This window comes from Strigops habroptila, chromosome 2 (genome assembly GCF_004027225.2).
Source record: "Strigops habroptila isolate Jane chromosome 2, bStrHab1.2.pri, whole genome shotgun sequence".
NCBI classification, from domain to species: domain Eukaryota; kingdom Metazoa; phylum Chordata; class Aves; order Psittaciformes; family Psittacidae; genus Strigops; species Strigops habroptila.
In genome coordinates, this window is record NC_044278.2 from 95,381,482 (window position 1) to 95,395,186 (window position 13,705).

The 13,705-nt window shown below is 45.6% G+C and overlaps 1 protein-coding gene across 1 annotated transcript; it reads left to right on the forward strand.

Annotated features, from left to right (window-relative positions):
* Nucleotides 1-560: 560 nt before the first annotated feature.
* Nucleotides 561-2,830, forward strand: ARL11 (ADP ribosylation factor like GTPase 11). The gene has a single exon (XM_030474134.1). The coding sequence runs from the start codon at nt 843-845 to the stop codon at nt 1,446-1,448; it is 606 nt and encodes a 201-aa protein (XP_030329994.1). The 5' UTR covers nt 561-842; the 3' UTR covers nt 1,449-2,830.
* The last annotated feature ends 10,875 nt before the right edge of the window (nt 2,831-13,705 follow it).

The following is a 13,705-nucleotide window of genomic DNA, read 5'->3' on the forward strand; positions in this document are numbered from 1 at the left end:
TGTAAAGTTCAAGCGGTGCTGCCTTGTTAAACATTTTTTCCTTCTTTTAAAGAATTCTTTTTCCCCCTCAGCCACTGACTGACGTGGCTTCACTTACAAAAGTTAAAATGTAGTAAATACCTTGTAGATTTTCACCTCAGGGAAGGCGTTTTGACTAGTTGTATTTCAATGAGACATTAAAAAACCATGTGTGTGTGCATTTTTTAAAATTGCTGTCATTTCTCTCTGCACGACAGGTAGTAAAAGCTGATGCTGCAGAGATTGATTTTGTACTTTTTAACGTAAGACTGGCAGAAAAATTGTCAGTTCTCTTGTTGCTCATGTTTAAATCCACACCCTTAAGCTGTGATTCAGCAAATTCCTAGAGTAACGCTGGTCTGAAACCCTGGTTCCTCCTTGTCCTGTCCTGCCGGGGGTGGATTTCCTCTTGAGAAGCCAATGAACAAAAGCTCATTTGTTTCTGGACGTGGTGAAGGGGAAACTTCCTCCAGCATCTCTCCACCTCTTCCTGCAGAGTCTTAGCTCTCTTTTGCACTGATCAGGTCATGAATGAAAATGGAAGTGAGCGGCAGCAGAGCTGGGGTATAAAAATTGTTTCAAACGGCACTCCCTGGCTCTGTTCCACACCTCAGAAATAATAAGTCTCATCTCATTTTAGCCACGAAGACAAGCAAAAGCAAGCTGACTGTGTCTTTAGCATTTGCTGTGTCTTCAGCAAATCTAAAGTGCTCTCTCAGAGAGGCAGGACTGAGCACTCTCTTATTAACTGACATTACCAAGGAAATACACTTGCTTTCTTCTTTTGGCTGCAATTTTTGCGCCACAGTTGCGACAGCATCTTGATGGGGAAGCTGATCTCCAAAGGCCGGCGCAAAAGAGATGCTCGAGTTGTCATGCTGGGGCTCGACTTGGCTGGCAAATCCACCCTTCTGTACAAACTCAAGAGCGGCCAGGCTGTGGAGACCTGCCCGACGGTGGGCTTCAACGTGGAGTCTCTGCAGACACCCTGTGGTGTATCCTTCACCCTCTGGGACATTGGCGGACAAGGCAGCCTGCGGGCAAGCTGGCCTGACTACCTGGAGGACACCAACACCCTCATCTTCGTGCTCGACAGCACAGACACAGCGCGGCTGCCCGAGGCGGCGGCAGCACTGGAGGATGCCCTGAGCCACCCCAGCATGGCTGGCATCCCCGTCCTCCTCCTGGCCAACAAGCAGGAGGTGCCGGGAGCGCTGGCGCCAGCCGAGCTGGGGGAGAAGCTGCGGTGGGGACAGCTGGCCAGGCGCCGCTGGGTGCTCCGGGGGTGCAGCGCCCACACTGGGCAGGGCCTGCAGGAAGTCCTGGCCATCCTGGGATTGCTGCTGCGGGGTCTGGAGCAGAGCTTTCCATCCCAAGAGCAGCCCTTGACAGGGCTGGTGGGGAGCAGGGAAGCCCCAGAGCAAACCTGAACCTCAAGTGGACCCTTCCCAGTCGTTGCTGCCAGCAAGTTTGTTGTGGAGGATCCTAGCCTCTGGGTACCCCCTAACCTCAGCAGATCTGCAGCTGGCCCGCACCATGGAACACGCAGCCACTCACCACTGAAACCCACCAAGACGACCTCCAAGCAAAACTCCCATAGTGGAGCATTCTTGGCCCCGTCTCTTGGACTCTCACCACCGGCTGCAGTTTGTCTGCTTTTGCCAGGCTCTGTTCATTCATTGTGTGCGTGTCCAGTGCTTCAGCAGGATGCTTTTTGTCAGATCGATATAAACTATAACAGAGATGTGCACAACAGACAGAAGAGGTTTTCTTCTTTCTGTGGCTCCCAGCCCGGATGCAGCTATCCTGATGGGGTGGTCCCCAAAGGGGGGTGTTTGAATGTGTCCCATGCTGCTTCTCTCTCAGCTTGAATCCTGCATTCATCAGCTGGAAAAGCAAACAGCCTCTAAAAGGAATGGCTAAATGGGAGCAGCAGAAGCACAGGACTTGAAATATCTAACAGCTAATTGGTTTTAGTGCAGCATCTACAGGTATAAACTTCAAGCCATGGAAGCAAGTAAGGATTCAACGGTGTAATGCCGTTTGAGGATGTGTATATATTAATTTCTGCATTTCTTGTTTTGGGTCTTTCTTTTCCACTTGTTATTTTTATCCAATACTGATTTAATGGAAATGGTACCTCATTTTCCTTGTATTTTATTTAAATATAAAGATATCAAACCTGACTTGTAGATGGTTGGAAACACATCTGCGTGGCCAGTCAACCTCTAAATATCCTCATGATGGCCTGAACAGCCAAGATGAAATTCCATCTCTCAGACTTTTTGAAACTGGACAAGACCATTCTACATGCAATGCTTGATAACCATTGGCACTTATAGGCACAGGCAGGTTGGTAACCAAGGGGCTCTCCACACTTAGCTGCATCAGGGCAGCTGAAATGCCCCTGGCAGCTCACGACAGGGTTGGGTGGGTCCCTTATTGCAGTGATGGTCTTTGATCTTGCTCAATCTACCGTTGGAAAGACCAGTAAAATATGTGCCCGAGGGCTCCCTGTACCCAAAATGCTGTTTTTCAGGGTTAAAATTAAGAAATGTCATAGTATTCCCTACTTCGTTATGATATGAATGAAAGTGGTGGGGGAAGAGGGGAGAAAGGACACATTTTCAGGCAGCAGAAGTCAGCTGTTTTCAAGGAAGAACATATTCAACCTAGAAACACCAAGGAGAAACACATGACAACTTCTGTTCATACCACAGCATTTTACAGTTGTTAAGGAATTAATCACCCAGCTGTTACTGGTGCTGTTATTAGCCTCATTTCATAGAAGGCAGCAGCTGGAATAGAGAGCTTAAATGGTCATGAAGAAATAGAATCTGACATTTATAGGAAGATCTCAATAAAAGAAATCCTTCCCAATGGAAAAAGTCTTGAAGGTTTTTTTTAGCTGTGTTAGTGTAGAACTGGTATATGCTGTAAAATAGTGCTCCTGTGTTGATCTGTCCTAAGTGATCATGGTTATGGGTATACTTAGCACTGAATTGTATAATTCATTATATGACAAACCTGTGCTCATGGTAAGGAGGACAAATCACGTCTTTAAATCTTTGCAGTTAACATCAGGTTGATCTGCCTTTGGCTTGTTGTAGGTGTTCTTGTTTGTTTCTAACACACAAGTCTCAAATGCACATGTTGAGTTTGACTGTCAGAGCCAGACCAAGCTGGTTTTGTGAGACAAACCAAGTGCTAATACCTACACATAAATGAACAAACTCAGGTCATCTATGCAGCCTGGTTGCTGGTACATGAAACAGCCACATTTTCTCGGTGGCCTGTCTGGCCATTTTGAACACCAGTCCCATGGGCACAAAGCAAAACACTCTTGTGTTGCATTGTCATGCCAAAAAGAAATCTCCCTGCTGAACTCACTGGTATTTTGGTCTTGTGTCTCACTGGTACAAGGTAGAGTATTGTACATTAGCATGGGGGATCAGCAGTAGTTTAAACTCAACACAGACTGAAGGGTAGTCCTGATGATGTTTTACTCATAATTGACTCTTGATGTGTGTATTTGACTGTACAGGACTGTCTGATGGTGGTTAAAAAAAGTACTGAAGCCTTCCCAGTACCCCATGAGTGTTTTTTAAGCCCTTTAAGGAGGAAAAATAGGCTCTTCTCACAGTGAATAGAGGTAACCACCAGTCTTTGGTAGATACCACCAATTAAAAATCAAAATAGCAAGGTAGGAGGTGGGGAAGAAGGGTTTGTTCTTGGCACTGGGATTCCTGAATGCCTGAAACTAATGAAGCAACATCCTGGTTACTGAAAATGTTCTCACTTCCCCTGAAGCAGTAATTTGGCAAAATACCCCTTCTCATGGGGCATCATGTGATTTACCATCCTTGTTTTCTGGAATGGGGTTTTTCTGGACACCCGGTCACATTACTCAGTTCATTTATGCCATTGTTGGAGACTGTCAAAGCGATGATGGGTCTTAATATCTGAAACAGCAACACAGAGTTTACTTCTAATTATTTTATTTTTTCTCCTGCGTTGAAAGCGTGTTAAAGCAAGTCAATCTAATGAGACCTGCACTGCTCTAGTCAACAGCTTATGGGATGCTCTGCAGCAGTACTTAAATGCTTCAGTGTCAAAACTGCTGCCTGGTTCAAAGGGAGCAGCATGGAGATTTGCAGGAAGAAGCCACCTCTGGGGCAGTAAGTTTGTTACCTCTTTTTCCTGGTAATTCTGCAAGAGAGCCTCTGCCACACAGAGCAGTATTAATCCCTTAAACATCTGTGCTTACAGACTCCAGCCAGGAGGGCACCCTCAGACTTACAGTCTCCCATCTTCCATGTGACAGATGTCACAGCCTCTGCGCCGCTTTCTAAAATAACACAGCTTCTCTCTTAGTAGCAGGAAGAGAAAAATCCTTCAGACACTTCCTTGTTTCAGGTTCCTCACAAATTTGAAGCATCATTTGAGTTATTGGCCCCAGAGCCCACTCTGGTTGCTCAAGATCCCCTTTTAGTGGCTTTTCTGGATGCTAACTCCATCATAGAATCATAGAATAGTAAGGGTTGGAAAGGATCTTAAGATCATCTAGTTCCAACCCCCTGCCATGGGCAGAGACGCCTCGCACTAAACCATGTCCACTTGCTATCCCTGATGTTGGCTGTCTCAAAGCCAAAGGGAGAACTTTAGAACAGCAGCCTGTTCTCTTTTATTTCTGTCTTATCTTTTCTTCCTTTCTCTCCACCCCTACCCTGCCCCCAGCAACAAGTATTTGCTTGGGAATAGTTTCACTGCTGGTTTCCCACCCCCCACTTGTTGTAACTGGCATCCCACCTCCAGATTCTGCTAGTAGCTTACTACAGCTTCATCAGCTCTCTTTAACAGAGCTGGTCAGTTTTTAGTTGTTAATGTGGTCTGCTTTTCTGTGATCATGAATCTGGTGGCTATGAGCTAAATGTATTGGCAAAAGCGGCCAACTCATAAGATAGCAAGGTTTGGAAAGAACATCTGGTCCAACACCCTGCTTAAATCAGGTTGCTCGATGCCTGGTGCAGCAGTTTTGAATGTCTCCAAGGATGGAGGTTCAACAACCCAACACTTTTAGAGGCTTTTGCAGTACCAATCTTTACAGTAACATAACAGGAATCCATAACTGTGCATTACTCTTCCCAGCCACCAGTCCACTGAGAAGAGCCGTACTGGGAAGTATCTGCCCTTGCTTGGAGCTGTCAGAGCAGCCACCTTGCCCAGGGCCATCAGCTCTTCCAGTCCTGGGACCTCCCATCCCTTCTCCACCTTGTGGGGATCACTGCAGTGGGAGCTGCTGCCGTGTCCTGCTGCCTCATTGAAAGAAACCGAGACACTTCAGCTGTCTTTCACACTGTTTATGGAATCATAGAATGGTTTGGGTAGGAGGACACCTGAAAGATCATCCAGTTCCAACCCCCTGCCACAGGCAGGGACACCTTCCACTAGACCAGGTTGCTCAAAGCCCCGTCCAACCTGGCCTTGAACACTGCCAGGGATGGGGCAGCCACAACTTCCCTTATGAAAGGGCGTAGCTGATTGCTCACTGATTCACTAACCTTTCTGAGGAGCTGGATTTTAAAGCAGCTTCAACAAACCCTTTTCATGACTCTGAACCCAGCACAGATTTATGTTTGAATTTTTGACAAGAAGTTTTCCATTTTCCCCCAGAGAGAAGGAAACGGTGAGCTGCTAAAAAACAACAAAACAACCACCAGTGTTAAAACCAGCACAGGAAGGACAATTCACCTTTTCCCCTTCCCTTCACCAGTACAGGAAGAATGATTCACCTTTCCCCAGCCTCTTCACAACTTCCATGTTTCAGCTATTCCGTGACACAAAATGGTTTCTCTTTGCACATTAGCTGAATTCTGCTCCTGGCACCATTTCTTTGTTCGTGGATGGACCTACCTGCCACCCGACCTGCAGTTACAGATGGAGCTTCTCTGCTGGGTTTCACCACGGCCTTGCTGAGAGGCCTGAGATCAGAGGGGAACCATGCGATGCCAGGGCTGCAGGGCGAGCGCATGAAAGGGTGACAGTGAACTATTTAAAGAGGGAACAGGCAGTGAGAGAGAGCTGTGACCTGCTGTAACGCTGGGAAAAGAGTGTTAGGGCAGCAGCCAGAGACCTGGGAAGCGCCTGGGGAAGAAAGGGCAATAAGAACTTAAAGAAAAAAAAGCTAAGAAATGCTCTCTTTTCAAATGCAACATGAAAAAAAAAGATTGAAAATATAAACCTTTATTTAGGAGACAGGCTGTATAATGCAGTGGAATGTCTTAATTATCGCTTTAATACACCTAATGGCTGTAAATTAAATTCCTGCTCTTAGAGAAACCCTGAAATACCACCTATAAGGATTCACCACATCTAACCGACCAAGAAAAAACAAGGAGCAAAGCCACGTGTGACACCACATCTTAAGAAACATTATTAGTGTTGCCAAATGCTATTAAAAACCAGTCATGCAATTATGACTGTGGCAAATGACGAACTACAGTTTGAGACACTACCCCCTTCCAGGGGTTAACTAACTGGCCTTCATCTAAACTTTCCAATACTTGATTTTTTCATGATGCATTTGCTTGACTTACAGTCCTGAGCTTGTTGTCCAGATATTGTTAAAAACACCAGGTGAGGGCTGGTGTTTGGGTTAGGACCTCAGCGATGCATCCATGGCTGGGAGCATGTCATTCCCCCACCTCATACTTCACACAATGAGATTGGTGTAAAATTCCTGCAAAAGGAAAAAAAAAAAAGCTAAATCAGCCAACTGCTGTGAAAGGTGACACCAAGCTGATGATGGGTTGGAACTAGATGATCTTTAATGTCCCTTCTAACCCAACCCATCCTGTGATTTTATGATATCAGCCTAAATTTAATAGAAGAAAGATTTGGCCCTTAAACATATGAGAGAAATTTGAAAATGTGAATCCTACAGATTTAGAAATGGAAGTTTGTTAAACTCTATGATTCTTCTTGATGTAACCTGGGGACTGCTTCTCATGCTACAAGTATTCCTCAGAGCCCTATGAGTTTTTGACTCTTACCCTAACCCCAACCACCTAAACAAGGAGAAAAGCTGCAAGTGTTAAAGTGTTAACACTGAGGACTTGGGGGCTCTTTTCTTCTCCCCTCTCAGAAACCATCAAAAGAACAGGTTGCTAAACTGCACCAATGTCAATGTTCCTTCCGAGCTGAGTTTGTGTGGGAGCTAAACATGGTGGAAGAGAGGCAAAAGCTCCTCACTGGGCAGGTTTCATTGCCCAGTGAGGCAATGAAAGGCTCTGTGCCTTGGGTTGGCCTCCCAGGTCAGGCTATTCCCCTCTGTTACAGCCGAGAAACTTACTTAGTGTGTGCGTAACTTCCTCCTGACTTACTCAGTGTGTAGTTGCTTGGAGTTGTGAAGTGGGTGGCTGCATGGAGCACTGATAGTTTCTGTTTCTGGGAAGATCTTTGTCCTGAAGCTACAGCATGGAACATGTATTGCTGTGTTGGCTGCAGCTTATTCCCGTGCACTGTATGTGCTGGGTTCAATTGCTGAATACAGAGATGTGCAGTGCTGGGAACGCATGATGCTCATTCCATAATGCTGTATACCAAAACTAGGTATAAATAAGCCTAAATTCAGGCAGGACATGATGAAATCAAACAGTCTGACACCAACTTCCTAATTTTCTTGAGTCAGTAGTTTATGACTTGAATGAGGCAACCTGGTTTGGGTCTAGCTTTTGTTTTGCAGCTGAAACTTCCTGCACTGTCCTTTGTTTATTGGGTTTGGGGGGATTGTTTGGCTGGATTTTTGTTTTTTTACAGAGGTATATTTGCATTACTGCTTTACTTTTTTTTTCCTTTTTAAAAGGTTTACATGACTTTTAGTGCAGTACTTGTACTAGTGCCATGGGTATAACGCGCTGACTTCAAAGTCACAGCAAGTATGTTCTCAAAAGCTCCTTCCTTGTGCCTGTTTTCTTTCTTGAGGCACATCACCTTCAAGAAAATGGCAAGAAGCTCCATTAAGTTCCAGCACCAAAATGAATCTGAAATCATTTATTTAGGGTGCGTCTCCCATGAGGAGGATGACAGGGGCTGTGTGGCTGGAGCACTGGTGGCCATGGACCGGGCAGCTGGAGAACCGTGTCTCAGCAGACTGCTGCTCACTGGTGATGAGATCAAAGTGACAGGCAGGAGCTGGGCAAGCCAGGGCCAGCCCTGAGGATGCAGTAGGGCACAGCCTGCCATAAGCCAATCTGTGGCGTTTTTGGCTTCTCCCTCTGGTCAAGGCCTTGATCTTTCCCAGACAGTTAACACTCCAAGGTCCTGTTCTCCAGCAATTTTCCTGCATTAGTACTTTCCTGTCAGCAGCAGCACATGAGCTCCCATGCAGTGCTGAACATGGCTAATGGGGTCTTCAGCTCTGCGAGGGGAGGCAACAACAAGGTCATTTGTTACTTCTGCTGATGGTGCTGGGGGGATAAATAGCAATGTGAGGGATTTTTGTTTTAATGTAGGTTGAAAATAGTGTGCAGAAAAGAACAACAGAAATATCGAGGCTGTTTTCTATATTGAAGACAGAGCAGCACCTGATTGAAGGCAGTCACAAGTGCTTCTTCCAGGGAGAAAATTCGGGAGAATAAAGGTCTCTCTAAGGGGAAAGCTCAGTGGGAACCAAGGGACTGAAATAGTGCCTTCCTGCCAGGCTGTGGTGCCCGTACTGCCCAAAGCCCTCGGGTTGCCTGCAGCCATCTCCACCAGGACACGTCCCCAACCCTCCCAGTCATTCCCATGCGCTGCCTTTGAAGAGGTATTTTTCCTCAGGGGCACAGTATATTTTGTCCCCATCTCTCTTGGGCAGCTCTGGAGGCTCAGGACCACTTTCCTGCTCTTCTCTGCTGAGCTTCCCTTGCTTTGCCAGTGACAGGTCCATCCCATCTTGCAGAAATGAGGCATCCCTGGGAATGGTCTGTCATATTTTGCCTTGCTGTTGACCTTCCCGCAGGAAGAGGGGAAGCTACTTCTCCATCCTCATGAAAGCTTCACCCTGAGGTGTGCCATGCAGATACCTTACAACCGGTGCGGTGCTGTAAGGCTGCTCCAGCCCTGTGCTAACCCAAACCTCTGGAACTACTGCCTCTGTTGAGGGATGGACTTTTAGCATTGGTGTTCATTTACACTATTATCAAAGAAAAGGACTACTGTTAAGAGCTGTCAAAAGCCAGAAAATAATGATGTGTAAAGTGCATGCCTGTGAGCAGAACAGACCCTCTCCTGATCCTACATCCCTGGAAAATGAGGGCTCCAGCTCTGCTCTCAGCAGGTATTTTTCTTCCCGAGGAAACCTCCAGTTTGTTCTTTCCAAAGTCCTTTCCCTCCATTTTCACACCTCATGTGGGCCTGTGTGAGCTTGTCCTCTCACTGCAGAAGCCAGTGGCTTCGTTCCCCCACCATGCTTTAGTAAAGCAGCACATATTGCTCCTACATCTAAGACAAAGCGGAGCGTTGCCGCAGAGCCACCAATTGCCAAGCGGTTGTTGTCTGTGCAAGTGGTTGTGGCCTGTTGAAAACAGCCACATTGCCATACCCAAATGTGGTTAGCCAGCGCAGGCCAAAAAAACCTTAATAAAAATCCAAGGCCTAAGAGAAAATGTAAGAACAGTTCATCAGCTCTGGGAGCGATTGTTCCTCACAGCAACCAGTAGACAGGACATTGATGGTGCCAGACTGATTTAAAGCATTAGAGCTTTGGAGGTGACAAGTTTCAGACTGGACTGGAGCAGAAGTTTATGCTTCTGATCCAACCACAGAGAGCCAGGCAGGGGTGAGGGCAGAGGGGGACACCTTCCACTAGACCAGGTTGCTCCAAGCCCTGTCCGGCCTGGCCTTGAACACTTCCAAGGATGGAGCATCCACAACTTCTCTGGGCAACCTGTGCCAGGGCCTCACCACCCTCATAATGAAGAATTTTTTCCTAGTATCTAACCTAAACCTGCCCTGTTTCAGTTTAAAGCCATTCCTCCCTGTCCTGTCACTACATGCCCTTGTAAAAAGTCCCTCTTCAGCTTTCTTTGTAGGCCCCTTCACGTATTGGAAGACTGTTCTAAGTATCTCCAGAGCCTTCTCTTGTAACAGTCTTCCAATACGTACAGGGGGCCTACAAGAAATATGAAAATATATAAAAATATATAGAGGATAAATATATATATTTATAAATATGCAAGTGCTTAAGTCAGGAAAACTCCTGGAGTATCCTAAGAGCTCAGATGTTAACTAAAATACCAAATACAGAAAAAACTGTGACTACTACAAGCAGTGACTTCTCCCCTTCCCCTCAGTTTTTAATATTTCCAGCACAGATCTCTGGTTGAACTCCCCTAGAACCACCTTGCTGGATAGCAACAGCCATGCAGAGCTCAGTGCAGACACTTGGCTCCGTGCTGCTGACACAGAGGTCAGGTTTAAAACCTCAGCAGTTTGATTTACAGGGAGAGCAGGAACATGCTCCTGCTGCAGGAGCAAGATGCCACCTCGCTAAATACTCCCCTTGGACTGCACCCTTTTCTCGGCACAGAGCCCTGAAACACTGAGATTACAGAGCTGGAAGTGAGCGTTATTGCTATGTGTCCAACACAGGGTCTGCACATCCAGCTCCGTGTAAGTGTTCACAAACGAGCTCTTTGGGCAGAATTTTTCCATGTGAGACACAGGCACCAGCTTGTGTTTTAGCAGCAATTGAAACCATTTTCATTTGCTTCCAAACATGCAGAAAAAAGATAGGTTTTTAACCTCTTATTTTTTAATTTTTAATATTTATTCTAAACCAGTAAAGGCAACGGCTCAGAGACATGAAACATGACAGAGATTGAGGGATGCAAAAACCCTTTTTGATGAAGCTACACATTTTCTGGAAATTTTGTATGTATTTTATTTAAACATGAGAATTTGACAAGTCCAAAGACAACTCCTACCCACATTTCATCCCGAGATTTCCTGTGTGCTGCTGGGCTTAAAATGACAAAGCCTGAGACCATGCAAACCATTCCCAGAGAGCTAACGTCAAATACTCTCACAATTACAGGAATGGGGCCTGACCTCACTGTGGTCCTTCCCCTGTAAGCTAGGGTCACCACGGCAAGGGGAACAGAAGGACTTTATCCCTTAGTTTCAATGTAGGCAATATCTAGGTTTCAGGGAGCCCTAACAGGACGCAGAAGTACAAAACGGAGGGGAAACCAGTTGTAAACTGTACTGAACAGAAAGGAACAGCGATGAGTCAAATCCCAGGGCAAGAGATACAGCTTCCCTAAGCATCTCCCTGCACAAACCTAGAACTGAACTTGCTGAAGCCTCTGGCAAAATATTTCAATTTCATCCTCCCTTTTCATGTAGAGAATTTGTATGAGGGATCGTCTGGCTTCATGAGAGAGGGTTAAAAAACCTCCAAAAAAAAAGGGAAAAAGCCACTGAAGATGATCAGCTTGCAAATAACCAAGATGCAGACACAAGCTCCCTTATGCTTCATTTCAGCACATTAGAAAAATCTAACACCACAGTTTTTCTCAGGATTCCATTTAGTAAAGAGGACAGCTAATCCATCCTCCACATCTTCATGCATCCCTGGGTCCTGATATTAACTTACATTGAGCAAACCGAAGGCTAACGTCCTCCTCCTGCAGCTCCCTTGCTGTGCCCAGGGAAGAGCCTTCCTGCAGGATATCTCAATCCTCCATGAAACTTGCTATTTTTCCTGAGATACAGGAAAAATGTATCTCAGGAATATTGTGTGGCGACATTGACCCTATTTTACTGCTGCAGACGAAGGCAGAGCAGTAAAGACTTTAGCCTTCATTTTAAAACATAAGAATCATGGGTTTAGTATTCTTAGGTGCAATACACAAGGCTGTAATGTCCCCAACACCTATTTTAAAAACTAAGGTTGAGAAAAAATAATTCCTATGCTCCTTTATAAACTTGATGCTGCTCAAGAAGGCTGTATCGTGAATGCATTTAAAAAGGAAGCTGCTCGTGGTGCTGCAACAGCAGCTGGACACCTCTGGGTCTAGGCCAGCAGCACAGATCAGACCTGCGCATTACTGCTTCTGCAGCAGGATAACGTATACGCAAACCACAATCAGAAAAGCGCAAAGCTGCTCTAGTTTGTGATCCACATCTTAACACGAGGTAGTTTTCCTGAGCAGTCCGAAGTAATGCACCACCCAAAGCAGGCCTGAGCAGCTCAGGCAGGCCCAGCTCACTCTGCCCGCACTGCTGCTGAGTGGATGGTGGCAATGGTGACAAATCCCTGCAGCAAAATCTCCCAAGGCTTTGCCTGCTGGAGCTCACAGTTTTCTATTTTTTTTCCTTTTCATCCTGAAAAGTGCTTTCTAACGGCTTGGCATAATTTGTTGTCCTACATATGTTTGAATAGAAGCATAATTATGACACAAAAGGGAGTATTTTTTTACACCACAAAGTAGAAGGAACACAAGGCAACTAGGCTGCTTTGGTAGAAATGACTGGTTTGAAACACCCTCAGAATCTAGAGGGGGTTATGGTTCTGATTAGAGTAACAAAATGGGCCCGAACTATCATTCAGGCCGCTGGTATTTTTAAAGGTTTTTAAACAATATGCCTGTCAGTGGACCTTCTTACTCATTTGTTTAGCAGATCAAGCAAACAAAATGAAACTAACTGTATTTTGAGAAGTATGGGGAACATGCAAGATATCCTCTAGGTTTTATTCTAAGTAAGATGTCTCTTAAAATAATGCACTCTTTATTCTAAGGCAGTGCCTGTCAAGCCATCTAGCTAGACCTGCTGGATGATTAACAGGTTGCCAAAACCCACCACCATTCATTTTGTCAATTGAAAACGGAGGGAATCAAAGAGATTGAACTGCTTTTGGAAATGGGAGTTGGGTTCTTCTGAAATCTTTATGCTTTATACACCCGTCAAAGAGCATTTGCAAAGATTTAAATACAGTCCTGGAAGCTCATCTCCATCATCAATGTACCCATGGAGAGAGTGTGATTCACCTGACTGACACGCAGCAAGGATGGCAAAGCCATAGCTGCAGAATCACAGGCACCTTCAAGCAGTTCAAGAAGTTTTCCTCCACTGCAGCTTTCACATAATTAAAGCAGGACTGTACTAATTAGGGGGCTGCTGGACAGTGCAAGTCTATGGCACCTCCAGTCTACCCCTGAGCGTCCCCCTTACGGGATTGCTCATGCCTGAGGTGAGGGATCCCTTCCAGCTATGGAGTGCCGTTGAAGGCCAGTCTCCTGCCTAAAGCTGGTTTTGACGCACACCTCCTCCCAGCACACGCTGGGCAGGAGTTGCTTGCTTGTACAGCATCCTGAGCTTAAAATCAATGCTGGATCAGCACTGGGAGCCTGGAAAGGACATTTCTAGAGGTAGAACAGACTGTGAAAGTTTGAAAGTGAAGTTGCTATTTAATAGTTACGTGGATCAGCTGCAGCTCACTTACCAAAGCCTTGTATACGTGTTTGGGAAACATCTCCCTTAAAAAGTATAAAACTCCATACTGGAACAGTATCCAAAGTTTCAGAGATGACTGCATTAGCGTACTTTATTCATTCTTGTATAACATACTTCAAACTTTGATGCGGAGTTCTGCTAACTAATATCTAGTCAAAGACAAAAACTCCTAAGTCAATCCATGAAG